The 18,717-nt window shown below is 42.5% G+C and overlaps 1 protein-coding gene across 4 annotated transcripts in view; it reads right to left on the bottom strand.

The window, feature by feature from the left end:
• Positions 1 to 18,717, bottom strand: part of LOC104927233 (kinesin-like protein KIF13B) — a 34,218-nt gene that overhangs the window by 14,860 nt on the left and 641 nt on the right. For all 4 annotated transcript variants that reach the window (XM_019267733.2, XM_019267734.2, XM_027283936.1 and 1 more), the window contains 25 exons: positions 18,598 to 18,687; positions 18,206 to 18,288; positions 17,067 to 17,160; positions 12,339 to 12,351; positions 12,175 to 12,235; positions 11,605 to 11,697; positions 9,799 to 9,979; positions 9,610 to 9,697; positions 9,319 to 9,453; positions 8,868 to 8,980; positions 8,325 to 8,436; positions 7,634 to 7,846; positions 7,440 to 7,550; positions 6,939 to 7,073; positions 6,727 to 6,857; positions 5,511 to 5,597; positions 5,120 to 5,310; positions 3,468 to 3,699; positions 3,182 to 3,344; positions 2,395 to 2,541; positions 1,978 to 2,127; positions 1,495 to 1,623; positions 732 to 905; positions 467 to 624; positions 137 to 269 (listed from right to left, as the gene is read on the bottom strand). In XM_019267733.2, coding sequence (XP_019123278.2) covers positions 137 to 269; positions 467 to 624; positions 732 to 905; positions 1,495 to 1,623; positions 1,978 to 2,127; positions 2,395 to 2,541; positions 3,182 to 3,344; positions 3,468 to 3,699; positions 5,120 to 5,310; positions 5,511 to 5,597; positions 6,727 to 6,857; positions 6,939 to 7,073; positions 7,440 to 7,550; positions 7,634 to 7,846; positions 8,325 to 8,436; positions 8,868 to 8,980; positions 9,319 to 9,453; positions 9,610 to 9,697; positions 9,799 to 9,979; positions 11,605 to 11,697; positions 12,175 to 12,235; positions 12,339 to 12,351; positions 17,067 to 17,160; positions 18,206 to 18,275 — 3,114 coding nt within the window. In that variant the 5' untranslated portion in view covers positions 18,276 to 18,288; positions 18,598 to 18,687. The remainder of the gene's footprint in view (positions 1 to 136; positions 270 to 466; positions 625 to 731; positions 906 to 1,494; positions 1,624 to 1,977; positions 2,128 to 2,394; positions 2,542 to 3,181; positions 3,345 to 3,467; positions 3,700 to 5,119; positions 5,311 to 5,510; positions 5,598 to 6,726; positions 6,858 to 6,938; positions 7,074 to 7,439; positions 7,551 to 7,633; positions 7,847 to 8,324; positions 8,437 to 8,867; positions 8,981 to 9,318; positions 9,454 to 9,609; positions 9,698 to 9,798; positions 9,980 to 11,604; positions 11,698 to 12,174; positions 12,236 to 12,338; positions 12,352 to 17,066; positions 17,161 to 18,205; positions 18,289 to 18,597; positions 18,688 to 18,717) is intronic.

Genomic DNA, 18,717 nt, shown 5'->3' with positions numbered 1-18,717 from the left:
TTCTTTAGATGTGTTCTCTGTTGATCCATCAGCTGATTGACACCTTCCTCATATGTTCACATGATCAGTATACGTTGAAAAATGCTCGCATTCCAATGAGTAAACCACAAATACTAATAATTAAGATCCATGATACCTGTCGGAGCTGGAAGATTCCTCCTGTTCGTACGTCTTTAGCTGGAAGAACCTCCACAGCTGTGAACTCTCCGGCCTCGTTTAGCTCCATCAGCTGCACCCACAGCTCCAGTCGACGGGTCACCTCGCTCCATCTGCAGATACAGCGTGGACACACCATTTTTTAACCTCACTATAAAATGTTCTATTGTAACATCTAGAGAGCTGATAATGTGTGGCATAAAGCTTTGGAAGATGCAGCAGATGGATCTCACCATCTCTTTGCGTGTCTCGTGTATTTTGAATCAGTTCTGATGACTTCATGATCGTGTGTGTGTTTGTGTCACTGCACCTTTCTCTGAGGGATCTGGTCTTGGCTTGAATCACTCCCAGGTCCCACAGTGCCAGGTTCCTGCGATGGTTGGCCTGCTTGTGACCGTACACTTCAATAGCCACTGCGCCATCGGCCAAAAATTCCACAAACTCCTCCGACACTGTCACAGACAACTCCTGAAAAAAGTTCAAAATAAGACGAGGATTCACATTTTCTTACTGATACTGATAATCACTGATGTTTTTTTGTTCATTTTTTAACTGATTTGGTGTAGTTTTGTTACCTTGGCGCTGTCGAAGACCACTGTGCACTGAGGGTCTTTGGAGGTGGAGGATAAGCCGGATGGCTCCATCTCTGGAGCGATGAACACCGGCTCCACCTGCCCCCAGAAGTGGTACTGACAGAAGACGAAGTTTGACAGGTGGCGAGGCAGACCGTTGGCGTGGAGGATTTTCACCTGAGAGAGGGGAGAGGAGAAAATGCATTCATCTACACAGAAACACAAACGATATGATCTGTAGGGACCACAGAGAGAACTTTTATGTATTTTAACTGCTTAACGAGATCGTTTCAGAAATGTGTTGCTAACTTAATTCTAGTTTGGGTCTCTCATAAAGTCAATACATTATTTTTACACAAAGGGAAAAGGCCGCAGGTCACACATTAGAATTAGTAGCAGAGACTTTGTTTTTACTTCATACCATAAGAAAAACAGAAGCAATAGATGACCAGGATATAAAGCCCAAGCCCAGAGTTAATTAAACTTTCCACAGTGCAGTGAGCAGGAGAAACTGGCAATAGAGAGAAGACACCACAGTCTGACTGCCTGACAGATCCATTATTAAACTGGAACTATTTTCCCACTGGCAATACTCGAAGTTATTGTCACTACAGCTCCTGCTTGTAGGATGCTGACTTACACGTCAGTGAGAGGAGGTGTAGGATTCAGATCATCAGGTGGGCTGAATGTCTCCCTGGATTCGGCTCATTTAGAACTAAATCACACAATAAACAGATGAATGAAGCTGCGTTTGCTTCTTTCTCACCACACAGTCCAGCCTGCGCTCCTGTGGATCTCTGTCTGCGACGTTCTGCTGAGTGTCACACTGTCCCGGACCGTCAGCCTCAGAGCTCTCCGTACCACGCCACACCTCCACATGCAGCCGACCTGCCACCTGCCACACACACACACACACACACACACACACACACACATTTATCATCAGTCAGTCCAACATTCAACATTTTTTCACATCTACTTAGACACATTGAGTAATATAAATCTAATTTGCTGCTTTAAAACATCACTTGTGGCTCTTTGGCCAACCTTAAACCTGCATTACTAATGATTTTGAACACTAGCTCTGTTTTGTTCTCCACCAACTCCCAACATCAAAACACATCAAAGAAAGTCCACTCGGTTCAAAAGAACAGGTGAATCTGAGCCAGTAAGAAGCAGGCTACAAAAGGGAGAGTTTGTAACATTTCACTTTAAGTCATCTTGTCCTTTGCACCCAGTGTTCTCCTACCTCTCCCTTCTGGTTGATGATGGGCACTGCATACTGAAGCTTGACGTCGTAGAACAGGCAGGCCAGGAAGACGTTGGCCACGCCGATCAGGCTGTGGTTCTCCTGCTCATCGAAGAACGGGTCGGCACGCTTGAAATAAGACCGCATCACCTGGGTATGACATAAAATAAATATATTTGATGAACAAATCACTTTTTTTTACTGCTATAAATCTCTATTTATCTCAAACAGACTGAGTTTAGCAGATTTGATGATGTTTTATCTGCAGTTTTTTATTTTCACTTCTTTTAAAATGGGATGCAAAATGGCACAGATAAACGGACATATCTACATACAAAACTGAGTACTCTACAGATTATAATGTAATTCATCCTATATCTCTCTATGCGTCTTACAGGCTCTGATTAATTCACTCACAGGGTTGTCTTCGTCAAAGTCCTTCCACTCCTGGTAGAGCTCCCTCATGTCCACCAGCCTGTTCTCCATCTTTTCCAGAGCCCAGATCTGCTTCCCTTTACCTTTACGACGGACCTGGATGGCTGGCTCGCTCAATACTGCATCACGCTGTGAAGACAGGGAAGAGAGTAATTCAAGTGATGTACTATACATTAAACAAATTTAACTGCCACCTTGACCAAACCCTGCGAGTATACGAGAGCCTTTTCCTTTCTTCTGAAGTAAATGGTTTACGTTAATTTGCCTACAGCAAAAGGAGTAGCAGCGTCTGTTAGAAGTCAATTCAGGTACTTTAAGAACACTTAGTGGCTGATTGCAGCATTTGCATTAAAATTCTCTGAGTCTAAACTCAAACAAATCTGAGCACAGCGACATGATAAATATATTTAAGATACGTATATGTAAGTTTTCATGAGTAGAACAATAATCCAGTGATCGTTGTCGGTACATCTTTGGGTACACTGCAAACAGTTAATATCTGATTAAGCAGACTGAAAGAGAGTGTCTCGTACTTTGACATCTTGTTCCTTGGCTGTTCTGGTGATTGAATTTTGGATTTTAGTAAGTGGCTTTTTAAAATGTTTTCTCCATCTTAAACTTACCCTACGCCCCTCCTGCAAGCTCACATCTTAACTTTTTTTGGGGACATTACATGGACTTAAACTTAGACAAACTATCCCCAATTAACTGGTCTTTAGCCCGAACTTTGTCCCTGAAGGTAGCTTAAGTCAGACACACACTCCCATACCTTCCTGTTGGCATCCAGGTTGGCAGCAGGTATCTGCAGAGTAACCAGGTACTCTGTCCTCTTGTTAAGCTCCTCAGCTATGAATCCAGCCTCTTGTGCCAGCAGGTTGGCCCGAACTATCTGCTCCTTCAGACGCCGCAGGCTGCGAGTCATCATTGCTTCTCTGAACGGCACAGACACACACATGCAAGTTTTATAAAGCACTACGGAAATGTTTCCCCCCCCCTAAAGACTTAACAGTCAGCAGGGTTTAGTGAGTGTTTCACATCGTCCACTTGTATCTCACCTGTCCTCGCTCCAGCGCCGCATTCGTTTCTGAGTGGTGGGTGACGTCACAGCAGCTGCTGAGCCGGGCAGCAGGCCCGTCGGGTCGAGGAGGTGGGAGGGTTTCTCCGGAGTGAGCCTTCGGCGGAGCTGCTGCAGCTCCTGTTCGTACATCTGCCTCTGCCGCTCCAGGGCGCAGCGCTTCTCCTCCTCGTGCTGTCTCTCCAGCGTCTGTAAGACCGACTGCAAGGGGTCTGAGGTGGAGGAGGAGTCGCCAGAGGATGGATAGATGGAGGAGGGACGAGGAGGAACAAGAGGAGGTTTATTTTTCTTTCTTATAGAAGTAAAAAAAAAAAACATAGCATTTAAAAAAAAAGAAAGAAAATTCTGTTATTGTTGTCACCCCCAAACAAACTAGAGCTGCTTCACAGGGCTGCACTGTGGGTCCAAAAGTTCAATATTTACTTCATTAGCTCAATATTGGCAAGCACAGTCTTTAGTCTGAACACTGCAGGCTCACTGCAGAACACTGTGGAAAATGGATCAGATTATGGGCTAAATACTGAACTTGTGGAGCCACATTGGAATCATTAATAATTTGGGGCCTAAATATTTGGATTAACTTAATGGGCATCCCGTGCTATTGATAAAAGCTGTAAAAAAAAAAAAAAAAAAAAAAAAAAGTGTCCCAGTTAACTTAAAGGATAACTCAAAAATAACAAAAGAGCAAAACAGATAATAGACAGAATGAGAGTGATTCATTGTTTGTGTATCCAAAGTTTTTTTATATATATTTATACAGACACGGTGGAGAACACTGCGTTCATTTTGTTCACAGTAGTTAAAGGTCCAGTGTGTAATATTGAGACCCTTTATTTTCTGAATAAGGCAGAACTGGGATATAATATTCATAACTATGTTTTCATACATGTATACTTCCTGAAAATAAGAATCTTTTTAAATCTTTTTGTCCTTTTTTATTATCCTTGTATATCCACAGAGGGAGTGGGTTGAAACACAGTAGCCCAGAACAGACAAACTAAAAACTGACTGTAGACAGGCGCCTTTCAAGTGTTTCTCCTTTACACTATGTAGGCGAGGGTGATGTGTGGAGATGCAGTGATTACACCACTGGATGCAACTAAATGCTACACAATGGACCTTTACATAATTTGTATAAATGCAGAATTATTTGAGCTCTTTCGCTCTCCTTGGCCTCTTTCAATGACCCATAGATAAATGATGTAGAGTGGTAAAGAGGTCAGAAAAACACAAGTTTACAGATTTCCGCTCCCATGTCAAGTATTTTTAGATCATGCAAACTAAATCTAAACATTTACATTTACAGACTTTAGCATTTTATCCTATCCGGCTAGTTTCCCTGAATGGACAATCCAACTAAAACAGATTCAAACTGAAGTTCAAAGTCATGTAAAGTGTCTCTGTACATACACACTGTCACAGCTTTAGTGACAGTCGGTTATGATGAAGTGCTAGCTGTGTAAATATGCAGAGTAATGCACTGTCACTGTTTACCACAACTGCCGACCTAAACATGCTCAGAGGAAGCTCCTGGGCTAAAGCACATCAGTGTGTATTTCATCATACTGTATTAAGCATAAGTTTGGTTTCTTGCCGAAGCGCACCTTTATGATGGTCTGATGTTTGACTCACCGTTGTTGCCCATGCCTTTCATCATGACTTCGGCCTGGGCAAACTCATAGCCGAAGCTCAGCTCACTCGACACGTCGCTGGAAGCGTCCAAGTCCACCTCCAGTCGCCCGGTGCTCAAGCACGTCTTCATCGCAGTGCCGCCCTCCTCGTCCTCACCTCCCCCGTGGACCATATGCCTCGGCAGACTGATCCTGTGTGTGTGCATGAGTGGGTGTTTGTTGTGTGTGGATGTATGTGAGAAAGCGAGTGAAAGAAAGAGGAAGTGCGATGTGGCGGAAAATAGGAAGAGACACAAAGAAGAGTTTGTGATCACATGTAAATAAACTCGGATGGTGTTTAGAAATCAAATGGCACACAGATGCAGATTCAACACTCTGCAGGTGAAACAGACCTGAAGAAGTGGTTGTTTCCCCACAGGATGCGGTCACCGTGATGAATCTGGACTGGATTGGTGACTGCAGAACCATTCACACATGTTCTACAGGTGGAGAAAGAAGATTTACACAACATGAGACAACATTCGAGATGAGAAAAGATGAGACTGGAGTCGCTGCAAAGCTGAAAAAACAGGTTTGCCAGAGAATTTCTATGAACGTTTAATATACTGTTTATAGATTTCTGGTAATTTTGACTGGATTGGACAGCAACAGGTTGGTGTACAGTGCTGGAACTTAATAACCTTGCAAGGAGTCACAAGATTACAAAAACACAAGATCACGCAAGAATGAGCTTGTGTCCGACCAAACGGCGTTTTGAGGAACTACAGGCAGTTGATAAGGTATAAATAGGTACATGTGAGAAGTGACCAGTTCCTCAAAAACAACAATGGCGGCTGCTAAACAGGTTAGCGTAAATAAGATTAAGATGGTTCCTCCAATCACCTGGCCTGTATGTATCGATTTGATTTTGGTTTCCAATGACGTCTTCCCGATACTTTGTTACACAGATCTGGTTAATACATTTTTGTTACTGACCAAATTGTTTCTTGAGCACTGAATATCAGTTCTTATTTATTCTTCAGTTTCTTTTCTGCAAAGATATCAAGAAATTTCACTATGCTATTGGAAACTCAAGAAGAAATTTAAGTTATCATTTCGTCATTTGCTGAGCCGTTTGTGAAACTTGTTGATATTCCCAAACCTTTCCAGACGTTTACTTAAAGCAGCACTTTTTGGCAACTTGGGAGCCACAAAACAAGCTGTAAACACGACGCTGACATGCTGTATTCACGTCATGAAGGCTTTACGGCACGCTTGTTAGCAAACAAACAGCTATCTATGATGACATAGAAGATGAGAGCCATGAGATGGAACTAAAACAATGAGCTAAAATGGAGGGGAAATGAAGAGTAACATGAAACATAGAACATCCAATAGCACAGTTTGAAAATCCTCCTCCAAGACGCCTTTTTAGGATAAACTTGACATTTAAGTATTTTTATCCTGTAGTGTCAGGCGTGCTGAGCAGGAATAATTTCTCAGTGTTGTGCTATTAAAAAAATATGAGAAAGCAAAGTCAGTGGTGCACAGAGAGGTTCTCCATGAAGTTACATCGATCAGTCATACATGGCTTGCGGTGCTGTTGAGGTGAGGATTCAGGGTACATACCGAGCGTTGCGGTGAGGAGTGAGCATCACGCCGTCGCTTTCTGTGATGTCGATGACACAGTGCTCAGCTTGGATGGCCATGCCGCACAGCTGGATGTCCTGCGAGTTGGCTGAGCCCACACGAGTGTGTTCCTGGACACAGAACGCACTGTTACAGAACATGTGTACACGGTACAGTAAGCAGCACTGGGCTGTGTGTGTCCGGTACTGTACCTTTAGGTAGTACACCAGCAGCTCGTTGAGGGCGGGGTCGGCGTTGAGGTTGACCAGGAAACACTTGTCGTCCACCACTCGGATCCCAGAGGACTGCAGGGAAATGCCCAGACTCTCCAGCTGCCTCTGACGCTCCTGCAAGAAACATATTTAAGATTTAATACACGGACTGATTCGATGATTATTCTAACCTTTAGCTGCTTGATGAAAGAGGGTCAAAAAAAAAGGAGCTGAGCTGAAAATGAATGAATAAAAGTTGAAGATGAACTGAATGAGCAGAATAAAAATCAGCTGATAATGACTCACATTTTAACTTCACCTCCTCAGTTTAAGTGTGTTTATTGAGTGGACAAAGTTTATGAAGTTCTCTATAAATATAACAAGAATACGTTTTTTTTTAAACCATTGCTCTCTGCAGGAGTAACAGTGTGTGTGTGTGTGTGTGTGTGTGTGTGTGTGTGTGTGTGTGTTTGTGTGTTTGTGTGTGTGTTTGTGTGTTACCTGTGCAATAGCCTCAGTCTTCCTGAGTTTATCCTCCCAGGTGACCGTCATTTCTTGAATTAGTTTCTCAGACTCCTCCAGCCGCTCCTTCAGCTCGGGGGCCTTCATAGACTGAGATTGACAGAAGTGGTGTCACACTCTCCACATATCACCAGGTTATTTACAAAGTTTGCAGAGGTTAAAGCGATCCGAACCTCAGCCTCGGTAAGCTGCTCCCTCAGTTTCTCCACTTCCTCCCGGAGCTCTCGGATGATCCTGGCGTTGGGGTCTTCGTTGACGACGGCGTGGTTGACGATGCTCTTGGCCCTGTCAGCGTAACGCAGGGTGGACAGCGTCTCGTCGTAGTTGTCTGCGGCAGGGCTGATGGTGGCGACCATGGCCGTGCGGCTGTTCCCTCCCAGGCTGTCCTGCAGGTAGAAACACGGCTTTTACGTCAGTGACGATCACAAAACCTCGGAGACAAATCTCAGACTGCACCCACTACTTAGGTTTATTAAGAATTACTAAATGTGTGAGCAGTGTCTAATTTATGAGCATGCTGTGTGAGGGGGATCAGGATTTCTGCTAGGCTACATTTAACACCATTACAATGCTACACGGAGCCAAATGAAACGCTCATTTAAAAACCGAAAATTAAAAACTCAAACTTGGCAAAAGGAGCCTCTTTGCAATAGAGCAGAGCTAATGAAAAAAATAATCAGCAGAGCTTTGAAATGGGCGGAATAAAAAAAGAAAAGAAAATTAATTCTGCAGAGCCTTTAAAGTCCAGTTTCTTTAGATTTAAATAATTCATATTGTACTCGTACCCTGTTGTGCAATAATGTGGGCGTGCAGACAGAAATGACTATCCATATGAAACAGGGTTTGTTATTTTTCTTTGTGTACCTTGAGCAGCCAGGTGAGCACAGAGTCTCTGTAGGGAACAAACTTATTCTTGTTCTTCCCTGCTCCCTGGTCAGCCAAGGCCGAGATGACTAAACCCAGAGTGCTGAGAGACCTGCAGGGGGGGGGCAAAAAGAGAAAGACATGAGGGGGGGTGGGGATCAAGAGGGAAATAAATAGAGAGAAGGGAGGGAAGTATTATGGATGGATTATGGAGAATGTAACAGAACAACAACAAAAAAGAAAACGCAAATCATCAAGGCAGTCTTGGCTGATAAGGTTTCAGGCTCACGGGGGCGTGTGTAGTGTAAATATGTTTCTCTTTATGTTAGTCGGTAGTATATAAGAGAAATGACCTTCTGTCTAGCAGAAAGAAAAGATAAGCCAGTGAGATAAACCAAAAACCACTGACTGTAGTAGTGAAAACAAACACAACCCTTCTGCCTGGCCACGTAATTTAGCTTTCTCAAGCAAAAAAAAATGGATGGTTGAGGGTCAGGTCTTTAGTGTTGTGCCATTTATTTATTTTCTGTTCTGGCGACTCACTTATTGATGTTGCTCCCTTCTTTCAGACGTTCCCCCGCCGCTCCCGTCTTGGCTGCCCGCTCGCTGCCAGCCAGATCCACCAGACTCAGCTTGCTCACCTTCTCTCCACTCGTCTGGAGCAGACACAGAAACACACACACGATGATGTTAAACTTTACTTCTAAAAATCACTCCATCTTTTCCGCTCAAAGTAAAATTGAAGATCTCTGCATTTATTGGGCAGAGGTTGACTTAAAAACACGATGTAATATTGAGTGTCCGGTACTTTTCAATCATAAAACAGAACGTAAAACCAGAAATCATCATCAAAGAGCAACATACAGTATACAGTATTATAAGTATGTATAATAAAGTGTGTCAATGGACATTTTACGTAAAGGTTAGTTAGTTAGTTAGTAAGTTAAAAAGCATTGTTACGATCCTGCTAAATGTGTGTGTGAGTGTGTCTTACCCCGGACTTTAGGTCCATGAGTGTGTGTGTGAGGATGATGTTGAACACAGCGTGGGATCTGCTGCTCTCTTCATTCATATTCGTTGCCGCCACCGTGCGAGATTTATTTCCCTCTGACATCAGAGACTCAATGTCCTGTCAGAGACACAGACACACAAACAAACAAACAATAAACAAACAAACATCTTGTACCCGCACTTTATGAAATATCTTGGTTCCCTTGGCAGCACAACGTGATGAAAGCAAAAGACAAACAGACATAGTTCATGAAGTATTTTAGAAATACAGTACCTTGTAGCTGGCCACTGCCAGGCGAGACAGGCCATCGACATAAGGCCCAAAAACGCTGTGTTCTCTCACTCTCAGTGCTTGTCGACTTCTACAGAGAGAAGACAGTTATTAATGCTGCATCCCTTCAGTCCTACTCCCAAATATACTTATCTAATGACTGCAGGGACCTGCGCATGTACAGCTCCTCACCCTTTGGGGTCGAGCAGGTCTCGGACCTTCTCGTTGTAAATCTCCATGAAGGAGACCTCCACAGTGAAGCTCTCCCCCTCCTGGGCCTCCTGCACAGTCCTGCTGAACAGGGAGCTGCAGAGCCGAGGGATCAGACCGGGCTGCTCCGCCGAGCCCATCATGGTGTACGACTTCCCAGAACCTGCAGACACACACACACACACACAAACAAACAGTTATAGTTTACAAATCCAAATATAAAGCAGAAAACCAATCAAGCATGTAATGTCCTATTTAACATTAAAAACAGTCTATTCATGTACACGTTTCTTTCTGTGGAGAAAATGACAGATCTTAGTGATTTGGAGCTGTTGAAGCAAGTGAGAGATAAAAAAAAAAAAAGCTAAATCATAAAATAAATTAATACTCCGGAGAGCACTGCTAATGATTCTGCTGTACGCATGACTATAAATAAAATGATGTACCACAACACCTCATAAGCTTTCATGAAAATGCAACGAGGATGAATTAACACTCTGGAATAAGATGGAAAAATAAGTGTGTGTGAGATTCAGATGAAACACCCTCAATTCAAAAAAACAAACAAATTAAACTTCTTGTTTAAACTGAGTCTGATGATGATTTCTGATGAAATTCATATGTTGGCTCTCCATGTGAATGACAGTGTGCTTTGTTAAAAGTAAAGTTTATGGATAGAAAAGGTTTGCGTGTCAAAAAGGTATACAGGAGCTGCTCCTGCTTAGAGAACCAAGATTGTTTATATCAATATTCAACAATGGCAACCACCAGTCTGGAGTACATGTCTTCTTAAATGGTACAACACAGCAAAGGGGACATTTGAATGTGTGTGTGTGTGTGTGTGTGTGTGTGTGTGTGTGTGTGTGAACTAATTGCTCAGAGTCATTTAAATGTCCCTGTAAGTCATGCTAATTTGCACAATAATAATTGGGCCATGGAAAAGGCTCAAGTGAACAGAACACAGCCAGTACTTATGTTAACTGTTAGACAGAAGCTGTCATTGAGGCTAATGTCAGTTTAAATAAAAAGGAAAAAAAAGTCACACTATACACTCAATTGTTTGCTTTTTAGACTGATTTACATGTCCATGGTGATCACACATTATTAGAAATACCTCTCTGCAGTTAAATTCAATTGAACCATAAACTGCCACCTCCACAATGTCCAGAGAGTTGATTCAACATCTCCAGTTTTCGATTTAACAGTGGCAAAAAGAAGCTTTATTTGGGACATATTCTAATATTAGAGACAGGACTTTATTTCTCATTTAAAACCTCCTCTGTGTTTACCCTTTGTAAACGAGAGACTCGTGTCAGGTGTTCATCTATGCCTTTTCTTCTCAAACAATATTAAGCCACCATGAATCATTTATAGGCAGGCTTTTAAAGATGTGAAAATATATTTAGTTTCGTTGGGTGTAGCTGTTCAGGAGTACATGACTCCAAGGTTGTACTGATGAAATTAGTTCTGTGGAAATGTAAATTATACTATGTAAAATTATACTGAATTTAGCATGTGAACCATTTTCTCAGCACTCTTAATGTGTTCTCCTGGCCTGTGTTAGCCAGCATGGACAAATTAAGGCCAATCACTATTATTAGAACACATGAGAATTTATGGTATAACATAACCGTTCATCTAAAGGCTTGGAACATTTAGATGTATATGTATGTGTGAGTGTGCCTTCACTGAACTTAACATACTTCAAGCACAACATTAACACGGTGCTACTATTATACTATACTTCTATTAGTATTAACTAGGAGCCATAAAATGTTTGAATCTCACCCGTCTGTCCATAAGCAAAGATGCAGGCGTTGTAGCCCATGAAGGCGTTGTCCAGCAGACTGTCCCCAAGGCACTGGAACACTACATCCTGGCCTGCACACACATCAGAAAAAAAACACACTTTAACATCTCAAAGTACAGAGTGCAACATTAAACTATACTTCCAAGAGAAGTTTAGAAAGAGAAAAACACTTGTCTGCAGTTCTTCATATCCAAACATGACTTACTGCTCTCCCTCTCCCATCATGCTCAGAATAGACATGATGGGATTTTTGTTCTGATTCAATACATCTGACACGGGCTGCTGAACTATTTATACCTCTCACACTGTGTGTGAAGAAACCCCCTGGCAATAGTTTTGTTCACCCCCTCTGCAATATACAGGACCACAGAACTAAGCCGGAGGTAAACAATGTATAACTCTTCATCTCGCCCTTCTTTCTCTTTCGACTCCATAAATAGTTCAGAATATCAGGAAACATTCTGTCGGGAGATAAGTTAAAGCGATGAGTCACCGAGCGGGGATGTTACATGAAGCTAAAAACAGACCCACTGTGTCAACGTGCTAACCTGCAAACTTGTCTTTCTGAGATTCATCCATCGACCAGAAGCAGTGGTCATAGGCAAAAACCTGAAGAGAAGATACAAGAGAGTTATATTCAATTATCAAATGTTTACAATGAAAAGATCATCGTTATGTCATTTAACTTTGTTAAGTTTGATTCGCCACTCACCTTCGGCTGACTCCTGAATGTAACAGAGAGAAGAAGAAGAAACAAAAATATCAGTAAACAATTGATGTTAAAATAAACATGAACATGTCGACCAAGCTAAACACTATTTAAAATTTTCCTGCCTCTCTATCACAGGCCTGTGGGATTTACACACTAGAGGGAACTTCACAAGGCGAGAACATGTGAAAATATTCATCACACAGCAACACCATGGCAGCGTTCATTCATCTGACATTCTAGATAAGACGCACCTTTAAAAAGATTCAGAGCAAAGCTAAAGGAACGTTTGTAGGCAAAGCAAAGCAAGAGCCCCGAGGCCTTTTCAATATTCACTTAAAGTCAGCTGAGTCCTGATTCAGCAAAACTAGCACTTCACTTTCACACATTCACACCTGGAAGCAGTCCGGGTAGTAGCTGTTAAAGTAAGGTTAGGATTACTTCTTCATTGTCACCCACTAACATGTTCCCAGATGGTCATCGACCTTTAGGACATAAGACTGCTTCTCTAACCAGTAGGCCGCTGGTTCCCAACCTTTAGGTCACAAGCTCATTTTAGTTGGTTGTCAGATGGCTCTGGAATAAGATGATGTACGTGTATTTATTAAAAATAAAACTACTTTGCAGATTTATATCTATCTTGTGCTTCTCTGGGGGAAAAAAACAGTTTTCTGCCTCTAGGCAGTCGATTATAACTAATGAAGCAAACAGAGGAGAAAGACTGGTTTGTTCACTGGTTAGTTACAAGAATCTAAGCCAGATGACATGACTTTTTGTTGGAAAGGCATTTCCCCTCTTGATCTGAATGAGTCATATCAGGTATCCTCCCTTAAAAGTCTATTAATCTGCCACATCATCTCATAATCCGCCCTTTAACATTGCTCCGGCCTGCACCGGTGCTGTACGTCTCACTGGATGAGTGACGACGCTGTGACTTATTGTGTCTTAATAGATACTTGATGTTCACTAACTGTTCTGTGGCAGATCAGAAAAGTACAGCGAACAACCCTGAAACACAGAAACAGCAGAGCTAGCGAATACTGGAGCTCTGACACAACTCCAGGTCAAAGTCAGTGGAGTAAGGAGGGAGAGTTTCAAGGATACAGAGTCAAAGGTGTTTTAATCGTGGCGAGGGCTTAAAAATCTGTCAAGGTGACTAATCCTCTTTGGCTCACTGCGAATGAAGTGGGGAATGTGACTTTCTCAGAGCCTTCCAGTGTCCCTGAGACCTGGGCCGAGACTAAATCTCTGCATTCTTACCGGAGCACTTTTAAAGCACAGTCACTACGTTTTAGGTTCAACCCAGTGCAGCCAACAACAACATCCCATGCATCAGTCAGCACATTATCACATTCCGGCGAGCAAACGTCAAATTTAATTATCAAAACATGTTCTAGGCTCTGCGGTGTTGTCCGTCAGCAGGGTGGCATTCATGTTAGAGTGTGATCTGGTTTAAGCTGAAGGTGTAGGTTCAGTTTAACACATGAAAATTAGATTTTGTGGTTTAATAATTACATATATTCAATACACCACCATACATACACCAGTACTAATCACACTGCGCTGGTAAAAACACAATTCTGTTCTTTTGAAGCAGCTATAATCAATATTTCTATATTAATTATGGCCCACGTATTACATGTATGAGGAAAGGGTGCCTTCTTTCTATGAAATGTTTTAGCTTCTCTAAGCTCATTGTTTTGACTTTCCCATCGTCTTTTTTTCTTCACTCTGGGAACATTTTCAGCCACAGCAGGCATCTGTTTTTAGCAAGAAGAACCTACTGTTCGCTCTCTGCCTTGCGCCATACAGCAGACAGACAAAGTTAGTAACCAGCTAAATTTGGGCTTGTGATTGAACATAGTGCAGTATTTAGCAGCTAAATGGACAGCAGATGGTGGAGACAAAAAACTGAGCCAAAACTGGAGACTGTGTATCCCACAAGGTGAAAATGTGTTTGTTGGTTACTGAGGGGTGGGGCTGGGCTGCAAACTACACTTGATTAATAACACCAGCTAACTAAAACTTGTCCATAAACTCACCGTTCTGGCTGTGATTTTAAGAAATCTTCATGTTCAGAGACATTTCCACACAGTCATACGAACTACAAAAACACTTAATCCTTTTGGCAAATCTATTTGAGTTGGCCACCCAAACTGTGAGAAACACAGATTGTTATGTTTGTTATGGTAAAATCAATCATACTTGAACATGGGCACAGAGTCTCCAGGGACACCTCCTTTGAACTGAGGTACCAAACATAACTCAAAACACACAGTCTTCACTCAGGCAGAAATATCAATTTGGGGTTAAAGAAGAAGAAGAAAAAAAAAAAAAGACTGCAAATTTAGTCATGGCCACACACATGGGGGGGCTGTAATGAAACAAGGCCTCCCTATGTTGGCTTGGCTGGTCCATGAAAGAGCAACATTAAGTCCTGTCCTCTCCTGGGCCGGCGAGGACATTCCTGAGATAACTGGCAGAGCCTCACAGCTCCAAGGAGTCACTATAAAGGAGAGGGAGGAGGACGGTAGGTCAGCAAGTCTGTGACCAGCAACATGTAAGCCTACACAACTATTCCAGATTTAAGCGGTCTGATAATACAAAGCCCTGGGTGGATGATCACAAACATTACAGATTCTGTGCAAGTTCTCAAAGTCAGGATATACAACAAGCAAATCTTTGCGATTGCAGAAACAGATAAAAAAAGTGGGCTTCTTATCAAAGCCGGGTTTAGATAAGAAAGCCTTTTTCTAAACATTATTCTGCAGAGCCTGATAAATATTCCTGCAACAATTCAGGGTCTGTTTATTGCGTGTGTAATAAAAATGGGATCCATGAAACTATAGTTTTACAAGCCTGCTGACTATCGGTGGGCTCCACGGTTATAAAAGCAGACCCAAGGATTTATTAATCTCTACCATCTTGAGGGTCTGACAGCCACAGCTGTATTCCTGGCTGCAGCTACCAAGGGAAGGCCGTAACATATCAACACCCCCTGAGGGCTCATGCTGCAATTCTGTTAAACCTGTCGGGCAGCGAGCTGACTAAGCAGAAACCTTGTGGAATTGGCTAGTGAATGATCCTCCAACAAACAACCCCTTTCTGTAACACTGATTATGCTCATAATAGAACACAGTCTCCTGGGAAACTAATCAAGAGTGCCTTAACACAGAAACTGATGCTCACTAGTTAAAAATACCTGCTGCTGTTAAAAAAATCTGTGTGTTTCTGCTTACTGTGAAGTGCTTGTCTGTGTTGCACTGAGCCTGTAAAACCTGTTCACACTGAGCCCCCAAAGGGTAAGCATACCTCAGCTGAAGCGTGTCGGGGCAGAAGAGACACACACATGCCAAAAAAAAATAAAAAATGCATAGGATACCTATGAAATATGAGACTCTCTTTCTACAAAGAAAAAGATTGTTACTCTGGAGGGAATTGCCCCGAGGCTTATTTACTGAACTAGGTAACTTGAGAAGGGGCCAAAACCTCCAGAGAGCATCTACCTATGCAGCTCTGACTCCCTGCCTGCAAGGAGGAGAGAGGACTGGACTGCTTGGTCAACAACAAATGTACATGGGAGACATACAACACGTGGCCCGGTGGCATGTGTTGATACACTGCACTAAAATTATAGTAACGAACAAAGACAAATCTCCACACCGACTGGACTTATAAATTGTAACTCATGTTCTGAGTCTTGAATCTGAGTATTTACAGCTCAGTGCTGCTACCTGAGCAGCGCTGAGCTGGAACAGACACACCCTTTGTAAAGAGAGGTCTGATGCAGGAAGGAGGAAGGAGGAGGAAGAATGGAAAGGAGTAATAGAAGGAGGATGGGTGGGGCGATGGTAAGATTTGAGATAACCTGATGGGCTGGTTAGAGTCTGCATGACCTCTTCTGCCAGTAATCCTGAGGGAACTCCTATACTGGAATTCCTATGAACACATTTTTTCCTGGTATTTCATCAGGACCTTCACGCACTGTACACGCTGCTACCTGGTGTGCTACAGGGCATGGCCATGTATACAAAACAAAACAAAACATCAACCCCCCAATGTATAGAACTTAAATTCCAAGTAGTGGTTCTGTCTTGTTGCCATCCTATCTCAGGAGGCTTAATAGAAAATGTGAAAAAATATTAAAAATGCATTTAAAAGAGTGTTGCAAAAACAGGGGGGTAAAATAATACCATACCATACTTCCATAATCGATTTTCATGCATATTCACATCCCCTGATGAAGACTGTGTGATATGGTCCAAGCCTCAGAAAAAGCTAGTAAGTGGACCTTGAATTGGGAGTCAAACTTCTATTTCAGAGGTCAAAAATGAACTTGCTTAACTTTCATGCCAAAATGGACAAAGAATCCTAGAAACACGACGGATAAAATCACAACAGCTACTATGCTCATGTGTCAACAGAGCCATCAGACCAACACCAACAAGTCTGAGGTTATGTGTCAACAGAGCCATCAGACCAACACCAACAAGTCTGAGGTTAGGTTCAAGTCCTAAACTTTGTCTTCAGTGTCTAAACATGTTTCATGAACAAGAGACTATGCCAAACAAATAATAATGTCAATTCCCACGGTGACCACACTGTGGACAGATTAGCCCCTGCTAAGGGGGAAGCGAAAAAATAGGAAATAATATCCAAATGCAAAATAAAACTAAGCCTCTTGAAGTTGCATGATTATGGTTTAACCTGATTACGTGTGTTGCAGCTTACCGAGGGTCTCCTTTGTTCATGCTGGTGATGGCCGGATGCAGAACTGTCTGGTTCCCCTCCATCTCCACCACACATTTTGTCTTCAGCTCTTTCTCTGGATTGGAACAGAAGTCGGTGTGAAAATGATAACATGGAAAATATGCTTTGCCCTGCAGTACAGGGCTGTTGACAAGAGTTAGGCTTAATGTATTCATTCTCAGACCTAAACAAAGACGTGAAACGTGCAGTGAACAAAACTGCTTTTGCAAAAGCATCGTAACACACTGTTAAAACAGTTTAAAGAGCATGTATGCACTCGATTTCATAACTCTCCTCTGTAGTCAGTGACACCACTTTCATAAGAAACAACAGGTGGCATACAGTGTGTGTGTGTGTGTGTGCCAGTTCCTCGTGATCATAACACAAACTGTCCAACATGGAGAGGCAGGAAATAGTTTTATTGATGGTGATTCATCCAGGACTCGCCTGTGCAAACATTACAACCAATTCACTGCTCCCTCGCTACAGAAAGGAAAAGCGGGGTCGCCGCTCCTCTTCCTCATTCCTACCTACAGTCGAAGGTTTTTTAAAGGCGGAGACAGCGCTGTAACGTCTTGTCAGAGCAGGAATTGAGGCACGTGTGTCATCACATTTTCCATTGCTACACTTGATTTTGAAAGGCATATTACTAACTTTAACAACCCGATTAAAACGGTGACACATTGGACTCAATTAAAGGTAAGTTTGAGGCAGTTTGACAGAGTCTTTTAACAGACATGTTAAAGTGAGTGAAAGTGTCACCGTTCATGCATTATAGTCCCTTTTCTGTAAGGATGTGATGTCACTATCCCTTCTCATGTTTTTCCATTTCCACTCCTACAGCCCTCTGGCCAAAACCTTTTCCAAAAGAGGGGCAAAACAGACCTTTTCAGAGCCTGACGGGGGGGAAAAGCAACCCTGGAAAACACAGGAATGAAGCCTCTATTGTTTGGAGAAAACTACTAATTCACCCTGACTTCACAAACAGAGAGAGAGATGCAGTGTTGATGAATCTTTCTTTCATTTGGAGCTGGAAAAACACACTAATGCTTGACTGTATGGTCCGAGTCAGAACTGCTATAAAGTGACTTGTCACAAGGTTTGTGTGACATTGCACTCACCTCTCCTGTTCATTGGTCGCACACGAACAGCGACCTTTACATTGGAGACATTGTGGCTGTTGTCATCCATGGTGCCACCTGACCTGTTGCAAATGAATGAATGGACACAAGTTTAAATAAAAAAAAAAAACAGTTACTCTTTATTTAATGCGTTTGTTCAAATATATGCGTATTTTTTCCTAATGACACCTGAACACATCATTTTATTATTTTACACCGCGGCTTCACGGCGCGAGACACACAAGTGTGTAAATAAGCGCAATAAACTACGCGCTCGTGCTTTATTATAACAATATTTACACTTAAACACAACTCAAATTATCCTGTACACACTTCCACGGAGACATAACAAGCTGGAGCACGAACTGTAATGTTGAGAGTGGTGAACAAACCGTGTGAAAGACTGCGCAGTTGTTTCCCTGTCCGACGCCCACAGGCACCTTAAAGTACATACAGCAGCTAGCCCGGGACGCTAACGAGAGCTGAGAGAGAGAGAGAGAGAGAGAGAGAGA

Source organism: Larimichthys crocea, chromosome XI (genome assembly GCF_000972845.2).
Source record: "Larimichthys crocea isolate SSNF chromosome XI, L_crocea_2.0, whole genome shotgun sequence".
NCBI lineage: Eukaryota > Metazoa > Chordata > Actinopteri > Sciaenidae > Larimichthys > Larimichthys crocea.
The sequence above is the reverse complement of the archived record's forward strand: the minus strand, read 5'-3'. Positions and strand labels throughout refer to the sequence as shown.